The 18,996-nt window shown below is 35.7% G+C and overlaps 1 protein-coding gene across 1 annotated transcript in view; it reads left to right on the top strand.

The window, feature by feature from the left end:
- Positions 1-18,996, top strand: part of SYNE1 (spectrin repeat containing nuclear envelope protein 1) — a 291,206-nt gene that overhangs the window by 96,396 nt on the left and 175,814 nt on the right. The window contains exons 23-35 of the mRNA XM_062490036.1: positions 968-1,132; positions 1,683-1,817; positions 2,638-2,796; positions 3,042-3,250; positions 3,474-3,582; positions 4,863-5,027; positions 6,891-7,058; positions 8,597-8,773; positions 10,047-10,187; positions 11,214-11,374; positions 14,182-14,332; positions 17,671-17,898; positions 18,443-18,541. Of these exons, the coding sequence (XP_062346020.1) occupies positions 968-1,132; positions 1,683-1,817; positions 2,638-2,796; positions 3,042-3,250; positions 3,474-3,582; positions 4,863-5,027; positions 6,891-7,058; positions 8,597-8,773; positions 10,047-10,187; positions 11,214-11,374; positions 14,182-14,332; positions 17,671-17,898; positions 18,443-18,541 (2,067 nt within the window). The remainder of the gene's footprint in view (positions 1-967; positions 1,133-1,682; positions 1,818-2,637; positions 2,797-3,041; positions 3,251-3,473; positions 3,583-4,862; positions 5,028-6,890; positions 7,059-8,596; positions 8,774-10,046; positions 10,188-11,213; positions 11,375-14,181; positions 14,333-17,670; positions 17,899-18,442; positions 18,542-18,996) is intronic.

Below are 18,996 nucleotides of genomic sequence, written 5' to 3'. Positions count from 1 at the left end.
TCTGGCTTATCTCTTTTTGTGTTAGAAAATAAACCTATAAAATAGGGTATAATTATACGAAGTGTGACGTGCCTGAAGTTAAAATACTGGAAACTGGCAGATTTTCATGTAAAGAATGCATTCTTATACGATTCTATTACTGTGCAGATATTTTTATCAGAAAACTTTAAAAAGATTTAGCAAGATGTTTAAGTTGAGAACTACAGGTTTGATTAGCTGATGGGTAAACTCACTAAAATTCCTTATGCTGAAGTTTGTAATCAGTGAGGATGGTGAAGCGGATGTACAGTAAGCAGTGATGCAAATACCTTGCAGCAGTTAAAGTGCTGAACAGTTCATTTCTCCTGGTAAGTGTTCTTGCTTGCTGATGAAATTGGAATCACTAGAAATTGCAGTGCACAGGAATGGACTAAAAAGCAGACTAATGGAAGAGCTGTGACTAGGTTCGGAAAATGTGGATTTCAGCAACGAAACCACAAAATTTGCTGTCTCCTAAGCAGCTTTGTGCCTGGTTACTTGGTGTGATAATCATACAAACCTCTTCCAGGTCAGAAGAACTGCAGCATGGAACTGGTTGGATCCATGGGTCAAACCACCCTCACTTCAAGTCATGTTAGGGGAGGTAGTTTGATGCAAGAAAAAGTGAAATGGCAAGCTTCTGATCATACCAGGTGCTTTACATTTGAAAGCAGGCTTCAGGAAAGAAACTCACTAATCAAATGGCAGAGGCATTCTGAAAATATCAGAAAACATTTAATCTACTGATTTTTATTTGAATGATGGCAGCAGCACAAGCCTTAGTATTAAAAATTGGGAAAATGGGATCATGAGAGGGAAAACCATGGTGGAAAACATATATTAAAAAGAGTGATGCAGATTAAATGCATGTTTTGTAATGTCATGGTAAAAGAGGGCAAACAGAACTCGGTGTGAAAGTGCCAGCTCATTTTCTTTGCTTGTGACTCAGAATATGGTCAGGAAAGCTGGTGAGTGGAGAAAAAACATAGAAGCAAATAGCCGTTTGATGAAGAAATTTGAGGAGTCGAGAGCAGAACTGGAGAAAGTAATACAGATTGCCAATTGTTGCTTAAAAGAAAAAGGAAATCCTGAAGAACTTCTCAGGAAACATAGCGTGAGTAAATTCTCTGACCTTCCTCATGGAAATCTTTGAGTGCATGACATAAAAGCCTACCTGCTTTACGTACTTAAATTGATGTGGATTTCTTGCACGTTATACAGATCATATCAGATTAATGCTAATACTGAAAAACAAAAAGGAAAGCGATCAGCTCACTTACTGGTGTAAGACTGGATGTAAGCAACCAGGAGGTGAAAAAACCTAGGGCAGAACCATTGAGAATCAGAATACTGTATTTTGACAATCTCACACATCTACTAATTCTGTTTTGGATTATTATCTGTTTCTGTAGTATAACCATAACTTACACATTTAGCTTTGAAATGTATTCTTGTTAAAATACTATCTCAGTGTACTGGCTGAGAATAAATTAATTTGCTGGACTTTAAGTGGCTAGAAATAATTACTTCCTTAATTCAATTATCAATTCTTCAATGAAGCAGGAGTAACACTGAAACTTAGAGAGTGTATTAAGGAACTTCATGTTGGTATGTTGATATACAGCTTCATCTTCTCACCTTCTCACTTTCTGCCTTCGCCTCAGGAATTTTTTAACCAATTGGATCAGAGAGTCCTAAATGCCTTTCTGAAAGCATGTGATGAGCTTACTGATATCCTCCCAGAACAAGAGCAGCACAGTCTGCAGGAAGCTGTGAGGAAACTCCATAGGCAGTGGAAGGTTAGTGGATGACACCTCTGGATAATGGCAATCTTAGTTTTGGAAAGTTTCTGTATGACCTATATATTGAAAAAATTCAAAATGAAAGAAAACAAAATAATTTGTATTATTTGGTTTCTCATACAATTGGAAAAAAAGGGGGGTGAATTATTTTACAATATTAGATACTTCTACACCTTTAAATAGTCTCTTGAAAAAACCCTGTTAAGTAAATTCAAGAAAAGTGAGAAATTAATTATAAAACCTTATTTCTCCCCTGCTACATACAGCCATAATGATACCTGTGTTGAGAACAGGTGGTAGACTTTTTTCCTTTATGCTGATGTTGGATAATTACAGTTACTTTCCTGACCAAACAAACAAATTTGTAAGACAACAGGCAATCAGCCTAAATTGTGTCTTCTGCCAAAGACTCTAACAACTGAACTAACTTTGCTCACCAGCCATGGAATTTTTTTGCCTGCTGCTGCATGTTGCTGGTCAGAGTTGGAGTGATGGATGGTGAGGGGTCTCACTTGAAGATAGGCAGAAACCTCTGGAAGCAGTTGTGAATACTATTTTATACAGGAAATATCTGCTATGTCTTGCCAAGAATGAAGATGTCTCTTTAACGTGCCTTATACACACACACTTTGGTCAAACCTTTTGATAAATCAAAAAAATCAGTAACAATTGACAAACCTCTATCTGTTCGTGAACATATATGTTTTATTTTCTATATTACTGGGTGTTAGACTATTTATTTTTAGCAAATTTAAACTGAAGTAGTGGGAGTAGTGTTTTATCTCTGTGCCTCATTATTGCTCCTGTGGTTGTATAGGATCTTCAAACAGAAGCCCCATATCATTTGATCCACTTGAAAATTGAAGTACAGAAAAGCAAGTTCCTGGTGACAGTGGAGGAGTGCAAAGCTGAACTAGCTCGACAGAACAAGGTGTTATCAAGAGAAGGCAATGAAAGAATGATCAAGGAACACATGGTATGAGTTCCATGCCTCCATGGAGGCATTTACTGAAACGCATTTCAATGTCAATAATAAACAGAAGTTCTGATTAACTCCTCAGCCACCAAACTCTTTGAGTCAAGCTCATGCCAGATCAATTCTTGAGGTCTTTAACAAAAGAATTTATTTTAATTTAGTGGTTTATGAAAAATATATAGATATGCCCAGTGATTCCTTCCAGTTTGTATTTCTATTCAGTTTTTTGCTTTGTCTCCCATCAGTTGTTCTTTGGTGATAAGGGATCTTACCACCTGTGTGAGAAAAGGCTACAACGAATGGAAGAACTGTGCCAAAAGCTGCCAGTTTCTGACCCAGTGAGGGGTACTTTGGAAAGCAGCCAGCGAATCCTGAAGGATCTGAAATCCCAGATAGACAGCACGTACACGAAGCTAACAGAGCACTCGGACACCTGGAAGGGCTATAAGAGCAGGTATCACCTTAATTCCTACCAGGGTCACTCTGTGTGTCATCATAGACCAGGAAAATTGTGCAGAAAATGATACTTTATGTAGAAATGCCACAAATTATAGTGGGGCTTCAAGTGGATTTTTTATAATTTTTTCCCTACACTTAAGAGGTTATTGTTTCATGGTGGCAATTTTTGTCTAACCCTTTTTTCCCCCCCTTTTTTTTCCTGTGATGTCTTGCTTCAGATTTTCTGATTTGGCAAATTGGATTTCATCAACAGAAAGAGACCTAAAGAAGATAAAGGAAAATGTTAACGATACTGCCAAGTACAAGCAGTGTAAAGCATCTGTGGGGGTGAGCCCTTAGCTTATGTTCTAAAAAGGCTGTGGTCACTGCTGTTGGGACTCTGGATAAAATTCTGCTTCAAATTAGTGCAACTGTTTTACTGCAGAGACCATAGTAGCTATGTTGATTCCTGGTATTCTTAAAAACATTAACAGGAGAAAGTTGCACATTACAGCAAAATGTGGCAGAAGTTATTACTTTTAATAATTTAGAGAGTGACAGGTCCCTTTCCCTCTATATTTAGAACATTAAAAATATTAGGGCAGACAGAAAACATATTTGTCCCTCACATTTTTGCATGCAGAGTTAAAAGTGCTGCTCAAAGAAAATAAAAATTTCTGGATTGCAGGTTTTTGAACGATCTTACATCTAATTACTTAAGGAAAGTTAAGTACTTTCCTTACTTACTTAATTACGTAAGGAAATCTTCTATTATAAAAATTCTTTTCTACAGTAGTATAACAGGGGAAGAAAAAAATAATTTGCTATTCAGTTTTGTACTGTTGACTGGTAACAGAGTGATAAGAATAGCTGAAGTTTGAGTTGGTTGGTTAAATGAGTTTTAAGCAATAATTTATTGTGTCACTTGGGACTCAACCTTTTCTGTTTAAAATTTCACATACTAGGAGCACCTACATACTTCAGGTGTTTATTGAAATTCATGAGCAGGTTATGAGTCTTAGTGTATGGAGAAATATTACTTGGATGACTTTGATAAAACTGATGGATCCTTAGCTTAATGGGTGCTTCTGCTTTAAAAAGCCTGATTTACTCATGTAGTTTCACTGCTGCCAACATCTCATCAGCACTGCCACAAAGATACAAATGAACTACAGGTTGAAAAGAGGTGTAGAAAAAAAGCAATTTAAATAGGAAAAAAAAATGATGCAAAACTTTATATTGCATGAAATTATATATTTGGGAAAGTCAGCAACTCAGATTTAGATTGCAACTAAGAAATATGGTAAATATATGGAAAATATATATGTGGTAACTGCCCTCTATGCATCTGTCTATCTATCTGTAAGAAAAAATGTTAGTGAGGGAAGAGTACTCCACTACTAACTAAAGAACAGTAGAATAAGTAGTGGAGTAAAGTCTGTGGAAGAAATGCAAAGTTCTAGCTATCAACTGAAACAGAATCTGGTAGGGCATGCAAATAGAAAAATACTACATTTGAAAAACTAGTATATTTACACTACTAACCTTTGAACTAATGCCATGAATGTCAGTTATTGATGTATTTTATTTATTTATTTGAAGAAAATACATTTTGATATTTTCTGTAGGAAATTAGGAAGCATATTCACAAGCATGGAGAAAGTCACAGCTGGCTGAAATCAAGACTTGCTGTTTTGACCACACTGTGTCCTGATTTGGAGGCCAAAGAGACAGAGGATGAGCTTTGTAAACTTTCCAGTGACTTCAAGAGACTTCTAGATTTGCTGGCTGAGGTACAGTATGAGGGACATAAGAATTCTCCACTTACAGTGTCACATGAAACAACATCGATCATGGCTTCACAAGCACAAGTTCCCTGCTGTGGTTTTTTAATTAAACTGCAAGCCTTCAGCAAGGAAAAATTAATTTGTACTCCATAGGTAGCAAAGCATTGAGAGTAGCATATAAAAAAAAAAAGAAATTATTGTAGTGAATCTTTTCCCTTTGCAGAATTCAAAAGCATCATAGTAAATGTTTCTACAATCAAAATGTCCATTTTTGGTTTTAGTTTTTTACAATCAGTTTGTAGTGAACATTGTCAAAACCATGATGTACATCAGCTAGTGGATATAGAATTTCACTTAAATCATGATTTATTTATCTTTTATTCTGAAATAAAGCACTACTTTGAGGTTGTTTCTAGTCATTAAGGATGTGTATTGTATCACATCCTGAACTTGCAGGAAAAGGCTGCAGTTCTCTGAGGCCTGAATGAAAATGACATACTGTAATTGCAAAAATAATGGGAAATTTCTAACTCATAACAAGCAAAACCTCTTAGAAACACTGAACCCTTCTGTGAGCTCTCAGGGAATTTACTGCTTCACAGTCTATAGAGTGAAACAAAAAATCAGGTGGAACATAGAGCATCTTGCACTTAAAAGGTGGAATAGACCCACTTAAAAGCAAAAAAGAGTTCAGGAGACAGAAAGAGTTCAAACTCCAGACTTGAAATTTCATTGTTAATGTCAGTTCTTGTGGTGGCCTTATAGGGGTTTCAAATGTATAAAATTTCTATGTATTTACTCAAAGTTCTTTAAACTTCTGTGGTGTGAAAACTGGAAAGTTTGGCCAAGAAAAGTAATTTCCACGTGACTGTAAAATGCTTTTAAATAGTTCTTTAATATATTTTTAAATTTTTATTTTTTTTTTTTTTATTTTGGGGGGTGATTTTTGGAGTGAACTTGTTTTTTGTTTCCTCTAAAAGTCAGAACTAAAGGTAAGTTAATGAGAATAACTTAATGAGGATAATACAAGAAAATAAAAGGTCAAATCTATACTTGGTTTGAACCTAAAAGCATAATCTAAATGGCACTCTATATTAGAGTTAAACAGTTACTGATTCTTAGAAGTCTAAATACTATTTATAAAGGTTGTTAATCAGATGGATAAGACTGTTTAGACAAGGACTGATCCTGGATATTGCCAGAGTTCAGCAATAGTTTTGGACACTAAAAACTAAATATTTATATAACAGGGAACTATATGAGGAACAGGGCCCAGCAGTCAGCTACATGTATTTAGCTGAATCACACAAATAGAGAAGAACTTCCTGACATGTTTAATGGATATACCTCTTTCTTATAAAACTTTGCAAGCTGAGACTGGATACTGCACCACATGCATGTTGTGGTCCATAAAACCAGGGTAATTCAGCACTTCAATGTATTCATGATTCACCAAAACACTGTGCTCACAACAGTCCAAATGGCAGCAAAACTTTTTTGTGTTGAGTAGTGCAGGTGTTCTGGAATCCGGGTCAGCCTGCAAGGATAAGGGGAGTGTGTGTTTTCTAAGTGATCACCAGTAAGTAGCTGTCACAGATGGCATATGATTTGCATATGGCACAGATTTTTCATATGGCAGTGTAACAGGGAGTATGTTCGAGCAAGGTAAAGGTCTCTCCCCAGTCACATTTTAAGTCTAAAGATGCTTTTCCAGTGTAAAGTTAAAGTTGTCAAAAATGCTGGGGATAAAAATGGTTACATATAAAAAAAATTACTGCATTTTTGAAAAGGTGTTCCAAATATAAATGTAGCCTTAAAATATAGACGTGTCCTTCAACATGAAATACTTAAATTTATCTGTGGTGTTAGATTGAAACTACCTTAGGTGCTGTTGGAGACTGTGTCCAGTACAAAGAAGAAGTTAAAAGTGCGATTGAAGAGTTAATCAGCAACTCTAAAGAAGTCCAAGCAGAGGCTGAAAAGATCCTGGATACAGAAAGTTTATTACAAGCTCAGCAGCTACTGCTTCATCATCAGGTAGGGCAATTACTCATGTCCATATCCAATCTTTTTAGAAGGCTAATTTATGTAATTATAAAATTTTGTTATTTCCATTAATATAAGTCTTTAAACCTGAAAGAGTTACAAGGATGTCTTGGGGTAGCACCTTTTCCTCTCAAATTTGCCCTAAACCAAGACAAAGGGAAACAGTCCTATATGGCCTACAATTGATTTCTTTTAATGAAAAATGTTTTAAATGTTAATTGTGAACTTTTATGTCATATGGGGTTTTGGACAGAAAACACTGAAAAACAAGTTTTTTTCACGTCAAATTTTGGGTGAGTGTACTCTGCAAGTGTGTAGACTCTCCCTTTTTGAGTTTCAGATTCAGTAATGGTAACTTGGGCACAGTTCTGGCTTTGGAAATGTCTCTTATTTCAGCAGTTTGATGTGACCCCAATTGTAAATGTTGGAGGGCAGGTGTTACTCTAGCCTTAACTCCTTCTCTGGATAGCTATTTTTGTGTCAGATGGAACTCCATACTGTAGGAGTAGAACAGGAGCTCCTTTATGCACTGATAATGGATCAAAACATCTACAGGCTATGGTAATAATCAGTGGTATGGCTTGCATACAGCAAGAATCATGGCTTTTAAGGCCAAATATGGGAAAAGAACTTTTTGAGCTGCTCAGAACTAATGACAATAGGAATAATTTACTGTCCATGTTTGGGCATTGTTTAAGTATTTTATATTAACATCTATTTCTGTGGAGTCAGTTTAGTGTCTGACCAATTGCTACTAAATCTTACCTGTGTCTTATATAAGCTCTTTGGTGTTTATAAGCACTATTGTATGTGTTAAGGTTTGTATACATTCTTTAAATACTCTACATTCCTTATCCATTTTAGGAGAGATAGTAAAAATAACTTTTCCCTAAGCTCTTTTTGTTGTGATATGGAGTCTACCAAGGCAGAAATAGATTTTAACACAGACAACCTGAAGGTACCCAGAGTACAGTTGAGCTAGTTGTGAGTTTACCTGGTAAGGCTGGCTGGGTCAGGCACATTAGAAAGGAGAGAGGATGTATTCTTAGGAGTTTCTGATGGTGCTACAAATCAAAAGCACCTCCAGGACAGAGTTAACACAATTTAGCCACACCCTGCTGCTCTCTACTAAGGCTGATACATTGCTTTGTTCAATCCGTGGCTCCAGCCTGTGCCCCAGGAGTGCAGGGCAGACCTGGATTCCGTGATGAGGAATACATGCACCTGTGTCCCCTGCTGTGGTCGCTCAACAGCTGCGGCTTCTGCTTTCTCAAATATGCTTTGGATAAATGGCCACATTTTCACTCTTTGTCTCACATGCATATGCCACAAAAGGCAGCATTTGACATTCTGGAAGCTAGGGTGTATACTTGATAAGCATGACACTCTCCAGAATACTTGCCCCAATTTATCCCTTTGTCTGTCAGTCTCACTGCATACCCCTGCAAAAACAGAAAGGGGCTGCATCATGCCAGTTTGTCCAAGGGGCTAAAATGGTCTAATCATTCCTGTTGGACAAATCCTTTCAGCAAAGGACAAGGAGACTCCGTGCTAAAAGACAAGATGTGCAAAAGCAGATTTCTCAAGCCAAGCGGTTGCAGATTGAGGGTGGACTGCCCAGCACAGTAGGAGAGGATTTACAAAAATTAGAGGGAACTTTGGAGACCATGCAACAGACTATGGAGAAACGGGAAGAGCAACTGCAGGTGAGTCTTTTGCTCATGGAAATAAGACCTCATGCTTACTTCTTGCTCATTTTCTTTTTTTTAAACTTGGTAAAAGCCAATTTTTTTTAAAAATATCAAAGAACTGAGCTCATTTCCTCACCTCCTGACTCATGGTCCTTGGGGTTTTCATGATCAATACCTCTATGAAAACTTCTTGAAGCTGTATACCTCTTAAATAATAAATAGCATTCTGTCTGGAGGTTTTTAAAAGTCTCACCTATTAAGTCATAATAGTTATCAGATTTAAATAATTTATCTGTGAATTTATTTTTGGAAGTCTCTTTTGTGGTTGCTAAAGATGATGTTGCTCTTTAGTTGAGTGTCCTTAGGCTGGATATTAGGTTAAGAACTCCTGGTGTGCAAATATAATCTTCACAGCAACTCTGTGAAGTACATGCTGTGATCCTAAATTTAAAGAAGGAAGGAGAAAGTCATGGGGAAATCCAGTGGGTTGCTTCAGTTTGTATAATTAATCATGGACTGAACTGGGATTAGAATTTATAACTTCTTCACCCATATGTGATTTCCTCTTTACATATTTCTCAGAAGGCTGTTAATCCAAATGGCCACTATTCCATGCAAATATTTAAAGTCACCAAAATTATTTCCCATGAGAAAACACAATATGAGAAACACAATCAATAAAACTCAAATAACTTCTTAATATAAGCACTTATTATTTGAATACTTTTTTCCTCTAAAAATTCCCATATGTAAAGTCTTAATCTGTGCTTCAGAATCAAGAAAATAATTGTTTAATCTGTCATAGTTCTTGTGACTGGTAATTAAATGCTGTAGGTCAATCAAAATTCAACATTATCATGTCCTTATGGTCCTTTTCTTATGAGAAGGGATTTTCTTCTACCATTTTACTGTAATTCATTTCATTAAAGAACTTGAAAATCCTTTTGATATTTTTGATTACTTGTCACCCTAAGTCTCTGCATGTATTACTTTAGATTTCTTACAGGACATTCAAATATAAGACTTAAATACTGCTGGCAGCTTAGAGAGCAGTGCTTTTTAGCACAGCATAATATCAGTCAGCAAGCATTCAAGGACAAAATTTTATTTGGTTTAGAAGCATTTCATCTACGCACTGTTGAGTAAAAGGCTTCTCAGGAAAAGTTATTTTATTTTATGTCAAGACTTTCTCTTTTTTTCCTTTTTCAGTAATGTACAAGAAAAATCTCATTTTCTCCCCTTTGATCTCCTTGTGTTCCTTTTTCGGTTTTGTTTGTCTGTCTTTTAGGTCACAATAAATAAATGGGAGCAGTTTGAAAGAGACAAAGAAACAGTGGTAAAATATCTCAATCAAGCAAGCTCTGTACTTGAACGTATCTTAAACTTCAGCAGTTTGGAGAGCCTCTCCTCAGAACTGGATCAGACAAAGGTACTGACTGTGAAATGCAGGAGCTGAGCGGTCTTTCTGCCTTGCCTGTTGACATGGACTGAGTGCATTGCCTTCAATCTTTGCATGGTTTCCCATTAATGCCCATGCAAATTGCATGTACAGATGAGAGATTGCATAAACTTCTCAGAGGTAAAAAATCATTTTGTGAAAAAAAAGAAGGATTTCTCAAAGTCTGCATCTGAAGCATACATTTGAAAGTTAGTATTACTTTGAGGACTTCCCATGTTATGCTCAATAATCATCTATGCAGGTAATCCAGTGTCGAGCACTTGCATGTCAGCAATATTAGGGTGCACTTTGGCAAGGTTGTGTGGAATGTGACAAATAGCACTCTTAGCCCTGCGAAGAAAAAGGAGAGATGTCTACCCCATGGACAAAAGCCATAACATGCTGTTTGCCCTTAGTGACACAGAATTATCCCAGCCCATTTTATTTACTACTACTGAAGTAATAAAAGTGCTTGTTTTCACTAAATGCCACGATTTACACACTGCTGTTAACCTTCCATGAAGCTAATAATAAATTATACCCACCTTGATTATGCTCAGCATCAATTGCTCTGGTTTGTGGGTTTAATGGTTGTGACACAAAATAATTGCTAAACAAAGTAAAAATACAAAATATGAGGTACTGCAAAATCCAGTTGGTAAATGGTGGGATCTAAAAATTAAGTAAAGATATATATTATCTTCTGCAATGCAAAAAATTAATTTATTGAAGGGCTATAGAAGAAAGTTTGATTTTTTTGAGTTAAAAACTTTTTCACATACAGTGCCCCTTGATAAATTTATTTCAATCCAGTTGGCTCAAATGGACTCTACGAAAATGCAACATGAAATTAACTTACTTAAGAAAGTTAAGAGATTGTTTTTAGGTAGTTACGCATTTAGAATATACATGTAGGACATGAGTACTTTTTTCCAACCATAAACATTAAGGAAAAATACTTTTTGTGTAAATATATGAAGCTATGTAGTTGTATTAATACATCTTGCATCCTTACAGGAACTTTCTAAACAAACTGAAGCAATGGCAGTACAGGCTGAGAATTTGGTGAAGAATTCCTCTGAGATACAGCTTGGTTCAAAGAACAAGCAGTCCCTTCAGCATCAGGCAAAATCAATCCAAGAGCAAGTGAAAAAAGTGGAAGTTACTCTTGAAGAAGAGTATGTTCTTAACAAGTCCTAATATTTATTCTTCACTATAAGATTGTATCAGATTTCTAGACTACCTTGTTGGCATTTTGTGTTGTCTCATCTACTCTGTCATTTACTGCTTGCTCTGGCATAGTAACCAAGCTATGGTACTAAATATGTCAAAAGAGTGTGTGCAAACAAACAAATTATTTTCTATTCATTACAGGTAGTTCATAAAAGTTACTTGCATTTAATCTGTCACTTATCTTTAAGCCCCAGTCTTGTGAAGAAGGGATAATTGAGCTCATTCTTGAGGTACTGGACTCTTTTGGAAAGAAGAATCTCAGTTGGAGTACTAGAGCAGCACATTTACTGCATTTGCCTCATTTTTCAATATTCCACTTTCTCTGTAGGAGTGTCAAGAAGTGCCTTCGTCTTAGCTGGATGCCCAGATCATATTTCATGGGCGGTATGAAAAGCTACTTCTGCTGCCAAAAAAAAAAAAAACAAACAAACAAAACAAAGGCATCATTTTCCAAATTTTGTTTAAAAATGAAAGGTTCAAACTCCAAGGAAAGCTTGATGAATATTTGTAGCTTTTTGTATTTGTAAAAAAATGTTCCCCTCTCTCAAGTGAGTAATTCAGTTATTGAACTTGTTACTCACATTCAGAATATTGCTATTCTCATTTTGTCCCTATACAAATACATCTGTATGTATGTATGAAATCAGTATTTTTGCATACACTAGATCTGATACACAAGCCATAGATACCTGTGCCATTTATATTTTGTCTTACTGGAATTACTCTCTAGGATAATTTGCTGTATAAAATTAAGCAGGTACCATCACCTCGAACAGAATACGAGTGAAAGGCAATGCCCAAATAATTTGGGCTTTTTTTCCTCATAATGAACACTGTCATCTTAATCTGATTTTAATTTAGTGCCATTTTCTTCCTGATGTGAAAGAACAGCTATAAACCAGAATAACTAACCTGTGCAGCAAATGATAGTCTGACCATTTATGTAATGCTTTCTTTAACATGAAGTGCTACAGTGATTTGCAGTCAAATTCTACCATCTGTTACAAAATACTTTACACATAATTTTCTCCACTATTAGAGAGAAAACTGGTGTGATTTTTCAATCTAAGAAATTTACCCTTCCAGCAATGAATATTTGATTTTTAAATAATCTATTTTTAAATGAAAGTCATCATCACCATTTCAATGTAGATATGAAATAGGTTTTAGTTGAATCTATGGATTATACCGAATGTGTGTGGTAGTGTGACAGGTAATAAAAAGCTATAAATACCTTATGTAAAAGATGCAAATACAAACAGCTATCTAAAAGGTATCTATAGAACTCATAGTAAGTGTGTAAGAGTTATATTTTAACTTGCATCATCAATAAAAATCTCGGCCGAGTAATTTAAAGTGAAGTTGTTCCAAATTCATAAGTAACATAGTGTGCAAGTGAACAGGAAAAGGAGAGAAAAGTATGAGCAGCTCTCCAGAGTCAGCTACTCTAAGAACTTAGCCCATCTGTTTTCCAAGGAGATCCTGCAGAGTTGTGCAGTGTGTTTGGGTTTATATTCTTTACAGTCTGTGGCTTTCTTAAAGGAACTCCAACGAAGGCATGCAGCAGCTGTTGTGCCACTGATTTGGTCCCTGGATTCTGATTTCCAGCTGTATTTTCATGAGCTGGACTTGAGTGAAGTATTTTTGCACATTGTTTTCCTACCAATTACTTGAATTTGCATACACTCTTATCAGTAAATGGCTGTTTACATTCATAATTTTTAAAAAAAATTTTGAAAATAAGTAAGAAAAAATAAAAAGGCCAACTTTTACATTTTCAGGCTACATCTTTTCTTAAAGCTTCCTCTAGCTTTAATGAGGGGGGAAAAAAGTTAAAAACTTTTTACCATGGAATGGTTTTTAGGCTATATTTAGAAGGAAAATGTATTTTGGAATTTTATAATATTCAAACTTTTATGATGAAACTTTAATATTTTCAGTGAAATAGAAAATGTGTGTTTTGCAAACTGTGTGCAGGGCCTACATTAGCACTGGTTTCAATTACTTGAAAGGAGTGGAAATTTGTATACTGGAAGTTAATGATGTTAGGACTTGTGTAATGGCCTTATTTGTGATCAAAAAAAAGGTGCTTTGTTTGCAATCCTAGACATAGAAAATCAGTCATTATCTGTCTCTGTTTAACATACCTATAATGTAAAACTGCTAACTCTGAGGGAGTTGAGTCACATTTGTTGTTGATTCTCTGGCTTGAGATGAAGTCACTGCTACAGCAAACATGAACTACCTATAAGAGGGGGAGATTGCTGTTACAAAAAAGCAAGATCAGTAAAGCAGTCAAGCTTTGGTGACTGTGTGTATGTCCACACATTTCACTGGTTTTAACCATTCCAGTCTAGGGACTAAATTATGAGTATCTATGAGCTAAGTTATCTAAATATTTAGATTTCTGATGTAATCATCATATTATTTCATAGAAATTTCATCCTGTTGATATTCCTTTTCCTTTCTCTTCCCGTTGTGATGAGATTCTTGTACAGCCGATGAATAAAGCTGTACTTTCTTTTACGTCTCCATGTCCCCTCTATCACTGATGCATTTGTTTGACTTTGGTGCATGGCCTAAGAGAGAACTATGTTGGAGTTTAGATGCAAAACTTGATCCTCTAAAATGAGAACTTTTAAAAGTGACCCTCCTGCAGATTGAATAAGTTCCACTTTTATTTTAGCAAAAATATGGACAGCTTCATTATATTAAACTGTTTATTCTCTCTAATTGATTTGGTTAATTGTAGTATTAAAAGCATGGAAATGGTGAAAAACAAATGGGATCATTTTGGCAATAATTTTGAAGCTCTGTCCATCTGGATAGCTGAACAAGAAAAAGAACTGGAAAGTTTGGAGACATCATCATCTCCTTTGGACGTACAGATCAGCCAAATCAAGGTGATTAGCTCTTGTTGTATTTAGTATTAAAAGCCCTATTAGCTGTTATTTTGCTAGACGCCAAATAAGAAAAGAGACATTTTACATGTTTCAAAAGTACCACGATGACATTGTGGCACATTTTATACATGAATATACCAAGCAGTAAGGTATTACATAAACTAAAGGAAAATTCTTACCGGCTGCCTTCTCTTTTAGTGTTTAATTTACATATATGAAGTCTTTGTGAGTACGGTTAAAAAGCATAATTTATACCTTTCTTATTTTTGGAGTAATCTCAACAAAATAGCTAGATAAATACAAGTTGTTTGTTGTTTTTTTTTTAACATACAACAGCTAGTAGCTGTATAACTTGATTTTAATCTTGCAAGCTTAAGTTCTAACTTTATTTATGTATCTTTTATGCTGAATTAATAAAGAAACTATTGCTCTTGGTAGCTTGAAAACCTACATAACATTTACTGTGATTGTATTTGCACTGACCAGTTGCGTGTACATTCTTGTAGTTGCACAGTGGTTTAGTTTCAAATTGCTGACTGAGGTGCATATTGTCTCCAAGCATTGCATTTCAAGGGCTGACTTTGTATCCTCCCACAAATGAAAATATACCTTCTCTGGTATGTTGTGTTTCTAAGGGTACAGAGTTTTTCTATAGGCAGTACACATAGCCGTTTTCTTTTTTCTGTGACCTTCTTGTTCTTCAGGAGGTGCAAAGGTGTGCAGCTGCTTGCAAACCAGCTTGACATTGTTTCCAAAGGATCCTATTAGGCATTTGTTTCGTGTGACGGAAACAGTTTATCAACAGATTTTCCTGTTCTTAATTTGTTCAAAACTTTACAAACACTAAATAAATAAAATCTCTTGACTTCATCATTGAAGAATAAAGCAATGCTTGAATTCCTGCTTCATCACCACAGCAATTAAAAAACAGTTTCCTTATGAAATAATATGTATGCACATATTCCACTGACATATATTACAGTGTTGTCTTGCTTTTCAATAATTAATGGACAGGATTCTAGTGTTTGAGGCAGAAAATAGGTGCATCAAATGATGCTAATATTGCATGACAGTGTGTCAGTTCTTGTCTGTCTAAATGGAGCCTATTCCCACCAAGTTCTCAGGAAGGTTGTTCCTTACTGTAGATGCAGATAAGCAGTGATGTTTTTACTGCATTGAAAGTTTCTGAAAATTCCATCATAATTCTTACACATTTAAACACCATGTTCAGCAGATGATGTTTATGAACACCTGAGTGAATAGACATAAACCAGGAAATACTCCACATAGGACACAGGGTATTTCATTGTATCTCAGGTGAACTAATGAGCTTTATGAGCTGTGATACTTGAAATGCATCGTCTCGCCCCCAGTGCATGGACATAGCTGGAGATCTGCCTCAGCAGCGTTGGTTTGTGCCTCATTCTGAGGAATTTGTTTCTGTTGTAAGCTTCCTGATGAGCTACTCTGTGTCACAACACTAATCAGCATACTAAGTACATAATTTCTACTACACTAAGTTGGTAAGGAGCATTTCAACATAGGGCAAATGACAAAAAAATAGTGTGCTCCTTGATAGCTTTGGCTGACCAGGTAAAAAGCCTATGTGGGGTCAGCTGAATGTCATTATCCTGCATGGCAGTGGTGATACTCTACTTTTGGTGACACTGACTGCAAAGCCCCAGTGACTTCAGCAGTGCCAGATTTTCACCTACACATTTTTCTGAAATTCCTGGTGGAACAAAATGACAGTTATCACAAGTAGTTACCATTGGTGGCAGACTCAGTGTGAGGTTTGAAAGCCTCAATTATCCACCTTCTTTTATGTAACTGAGTGAATTTAACAGAATAGTGTAGGAGTGAGAAAGCACTGCCTCATTTGTATCTGCTGCATTGTTAGATAATTTCATCTTCAGAGCTGCAAATCCAGTATTTCTCCTCAGCAACACGTTCTCATGCAAAAAAAAAAAAAAAAAAAAAAAAAGATATTTTATAATCCGAATTAATTCAGGGTATATTGCATAAAGAGAAACTATAAATTTTTATAGCACCACTTTTTTTTTCCTGACAGTCACCCTGCTGATTTTTGACTGAATGCTGCAATAAGACATTCCTGAGCTTTATAATGGCTTTATAAGAAAGAGAGCATATTTTTATCACAATTATATTAGAAGTTGGGCTCTACCTATGCTTTGAGAGTGCATTTTCAGGAAAGTTTTTGGTTGATTTCATGTACGTATGTATTTAATGTTTATTTTTTATCTGAGAATGCTATTGCCTATTTCAATTTCAAAGAACCCACTTGGATCTTTCAAATCTCTGCCAATGGGTGTGTTCCATTGCTTCTGAGAACTGCATGGACATGATACATCAGCAGCAATTAAAAAAATAAACAAAAACCCAAAGCTGTTGTGAAAAAAAAAAAAAAGCTTAGTTCCAAGTTGATTGGTGCCAACTGAATAAATAGCCACTGAATGAGAAACACTATAAATTTCTCTTTTGGATGATGTAGTTGACAAGCTTGCCTCTAATTTGTAATAAGACAAGTGCAAAATAATAGAAGACAGTTGTTGTCATGCAGCTGCTGAAATGTGAAATCAGTACAAGTTTGTTTTTATGCATTTACTAATTGAGGCACAGGAGAGACAAAAACTGCCAAAACCAATTATCACCCTTGTTTCATGGTTTGTTATTTGTACTTTATTTATATTTATTTTTGTAATGTGGTTCTTTATTCAGTCTTCTGCCTAAGGGCACACTCACCCTAACATATGATCTAATTAAATTTATCGTTTATTATACCATAGTGTTCTAAATTAGAAAATGGAAACCATCTATACTGTTTTCTAATCATGGCATGTTTTATTTAGTAAGTGCTTGAAAACTTATTAAACATAACTAACCAACTGTTAGGTTTCAGCTCCTTGACAATACTTTTTCAGTGTCACAGTCATGTTTTCCTATCTTCTGTTTATTTTTAATCTTAAAGAGAAATGTGTACTACTTTCCTGTGACATAAGAGATGCTGAAATACGAACTATCATATCTGCTTGAAAATATGCACCTCAGCCAATTTTAATTGTGCTTCATACACACTGGTTCTAGGGCAGTCTGTATTTTAAACCTTTGCCAGTGATAGTTTCAAAAACAAAAAGGGTATTTATAGGTCATATTAAAGACTTCGGTAACTAGTTATTTCAAGTGGTCAATGGACTGTTGTCTTACATAATTTTTGATGGAGGATGTTTGTAGCACAGAGAAAAACAGGAATAGGAAAATAACTGTTCTAATAATTAAAAACTTATTTTGAATCTTCATACTATTGCTTTACATTTTAGGTTATTAATAAAGAAATAGATGATAAAATAACTGGAATCTCAAATCTAGACGAAGAAGCCAAGTCTTTTTCCCAGTTTGTTACCTCTGGAGAATGTGCACGTATTAAAGCCAAACTGACTCAGGTCAAAAGGTATTGGGAAGAACTAAGAGATCACGCACAGAGACTGGAAGGAACAATCACAGGCAATGCATCAGCCCAGCAGAAATATGAAGAAAGTCTTAAACAGGTGGATTATGAAAAATCTAATGGATTGTTTGTAGCAATTTATAGAATTACTCTGTATTTTTTTCTAAAATTGACTATAAAATGCATATTATAACAGAATGGACTAAAATAGATAAGTGGATTTGTAAGCTAATTGCAAGACCTAGATACATAAATTTGTGCTTTGAATTACCTAAAAGGCAGCTTCAGAAAGACAGTAAAATATACACACTAAAAAAATTATGTTGTCTTCTTGAAACTCTATATGATTCTCCTGGATACTGTACTATTGGACCACATCCATACTTCTTATAAACACTTTTAATGCCATTCTTTGGTTGATAGAAGGTTGTAAAGACAATAATTTAAATATTATTATTACCCCAGCTGGGAGGAACTAAGCACTGTTAGCATCTTTTATCTTCAAGAAGTACTCAGCATTACAGGAGGCTTAGGATATAAAATTCTCTTAGCAGCAAACATTTAACAGATGTTATTTAAAGAATCATTTATGTAATTCCTGCTGGTTTTAGCTTCTGGTTTGCCTTTTTTTTTTTTTTTAATAGGTGCAGCAATCAGTGTCTGAATTTGAAGCTAAGCTAGCTGAGCCTCTCACATCGTGCTCTTCGGCAGCAGCAGCATACACAGCCCTTCAGGATTGCACGGTGAGCGTGTGGCCAGCTCTTCCTGCCTGGAATGTGTCCCTGGCAGGGACACGGTGTCACTCTGACCTCCTTACAGAAGTGCCCATAGCCCCCAGACCAGGTGCTGCCTGATGCCACGCAGCTCAGGGCAAGGGCTGCCTGTCTGGGTGGGCAGCCTCAGGGAAGGCTTAAGTAGTTCCTCAGCTGCTCTTGTCACCATTTCAGACAAGATGGGAAAGTTTCTTCCCCAGTCTAGGGGAAAATAATGCCTGAAAGTACCACTTAATCTTCAGGTTATTGGCTTTAACTTTATGCATCTAAAACATTATGAAAAACAGGAGATAAGAAATGTCTGTTAGACATTTTTCCATTAACATTTTCATGAAACTTGCATTTTGGTATAGGCAGCCCTGTGATTAAAGAAAATACATCCTTAGAAGTAGTTTTTCTTGGGCAGTGACAAGACTGGACAGAGT

This window comes from Cinclus cinclus, chromosome 3, assembly GCF_963662255.1.
Source record: "Cinclus cinclus chromosome 3, bCinCin1.1, whole genome shotgun sequence".
In the NCBI taxonomy this organism is placed as follows: Eukaryota; Metazoa; Chordata; class Aves; order Passeriformes; family Cinclidae; genus Cinclus; species Cinclus cinclus.
The sequence above is the reverse complement of the archived record's forward strand: the minus strand, read 5'-3'. Positions and strand labels throughout refer to the sequence as shown.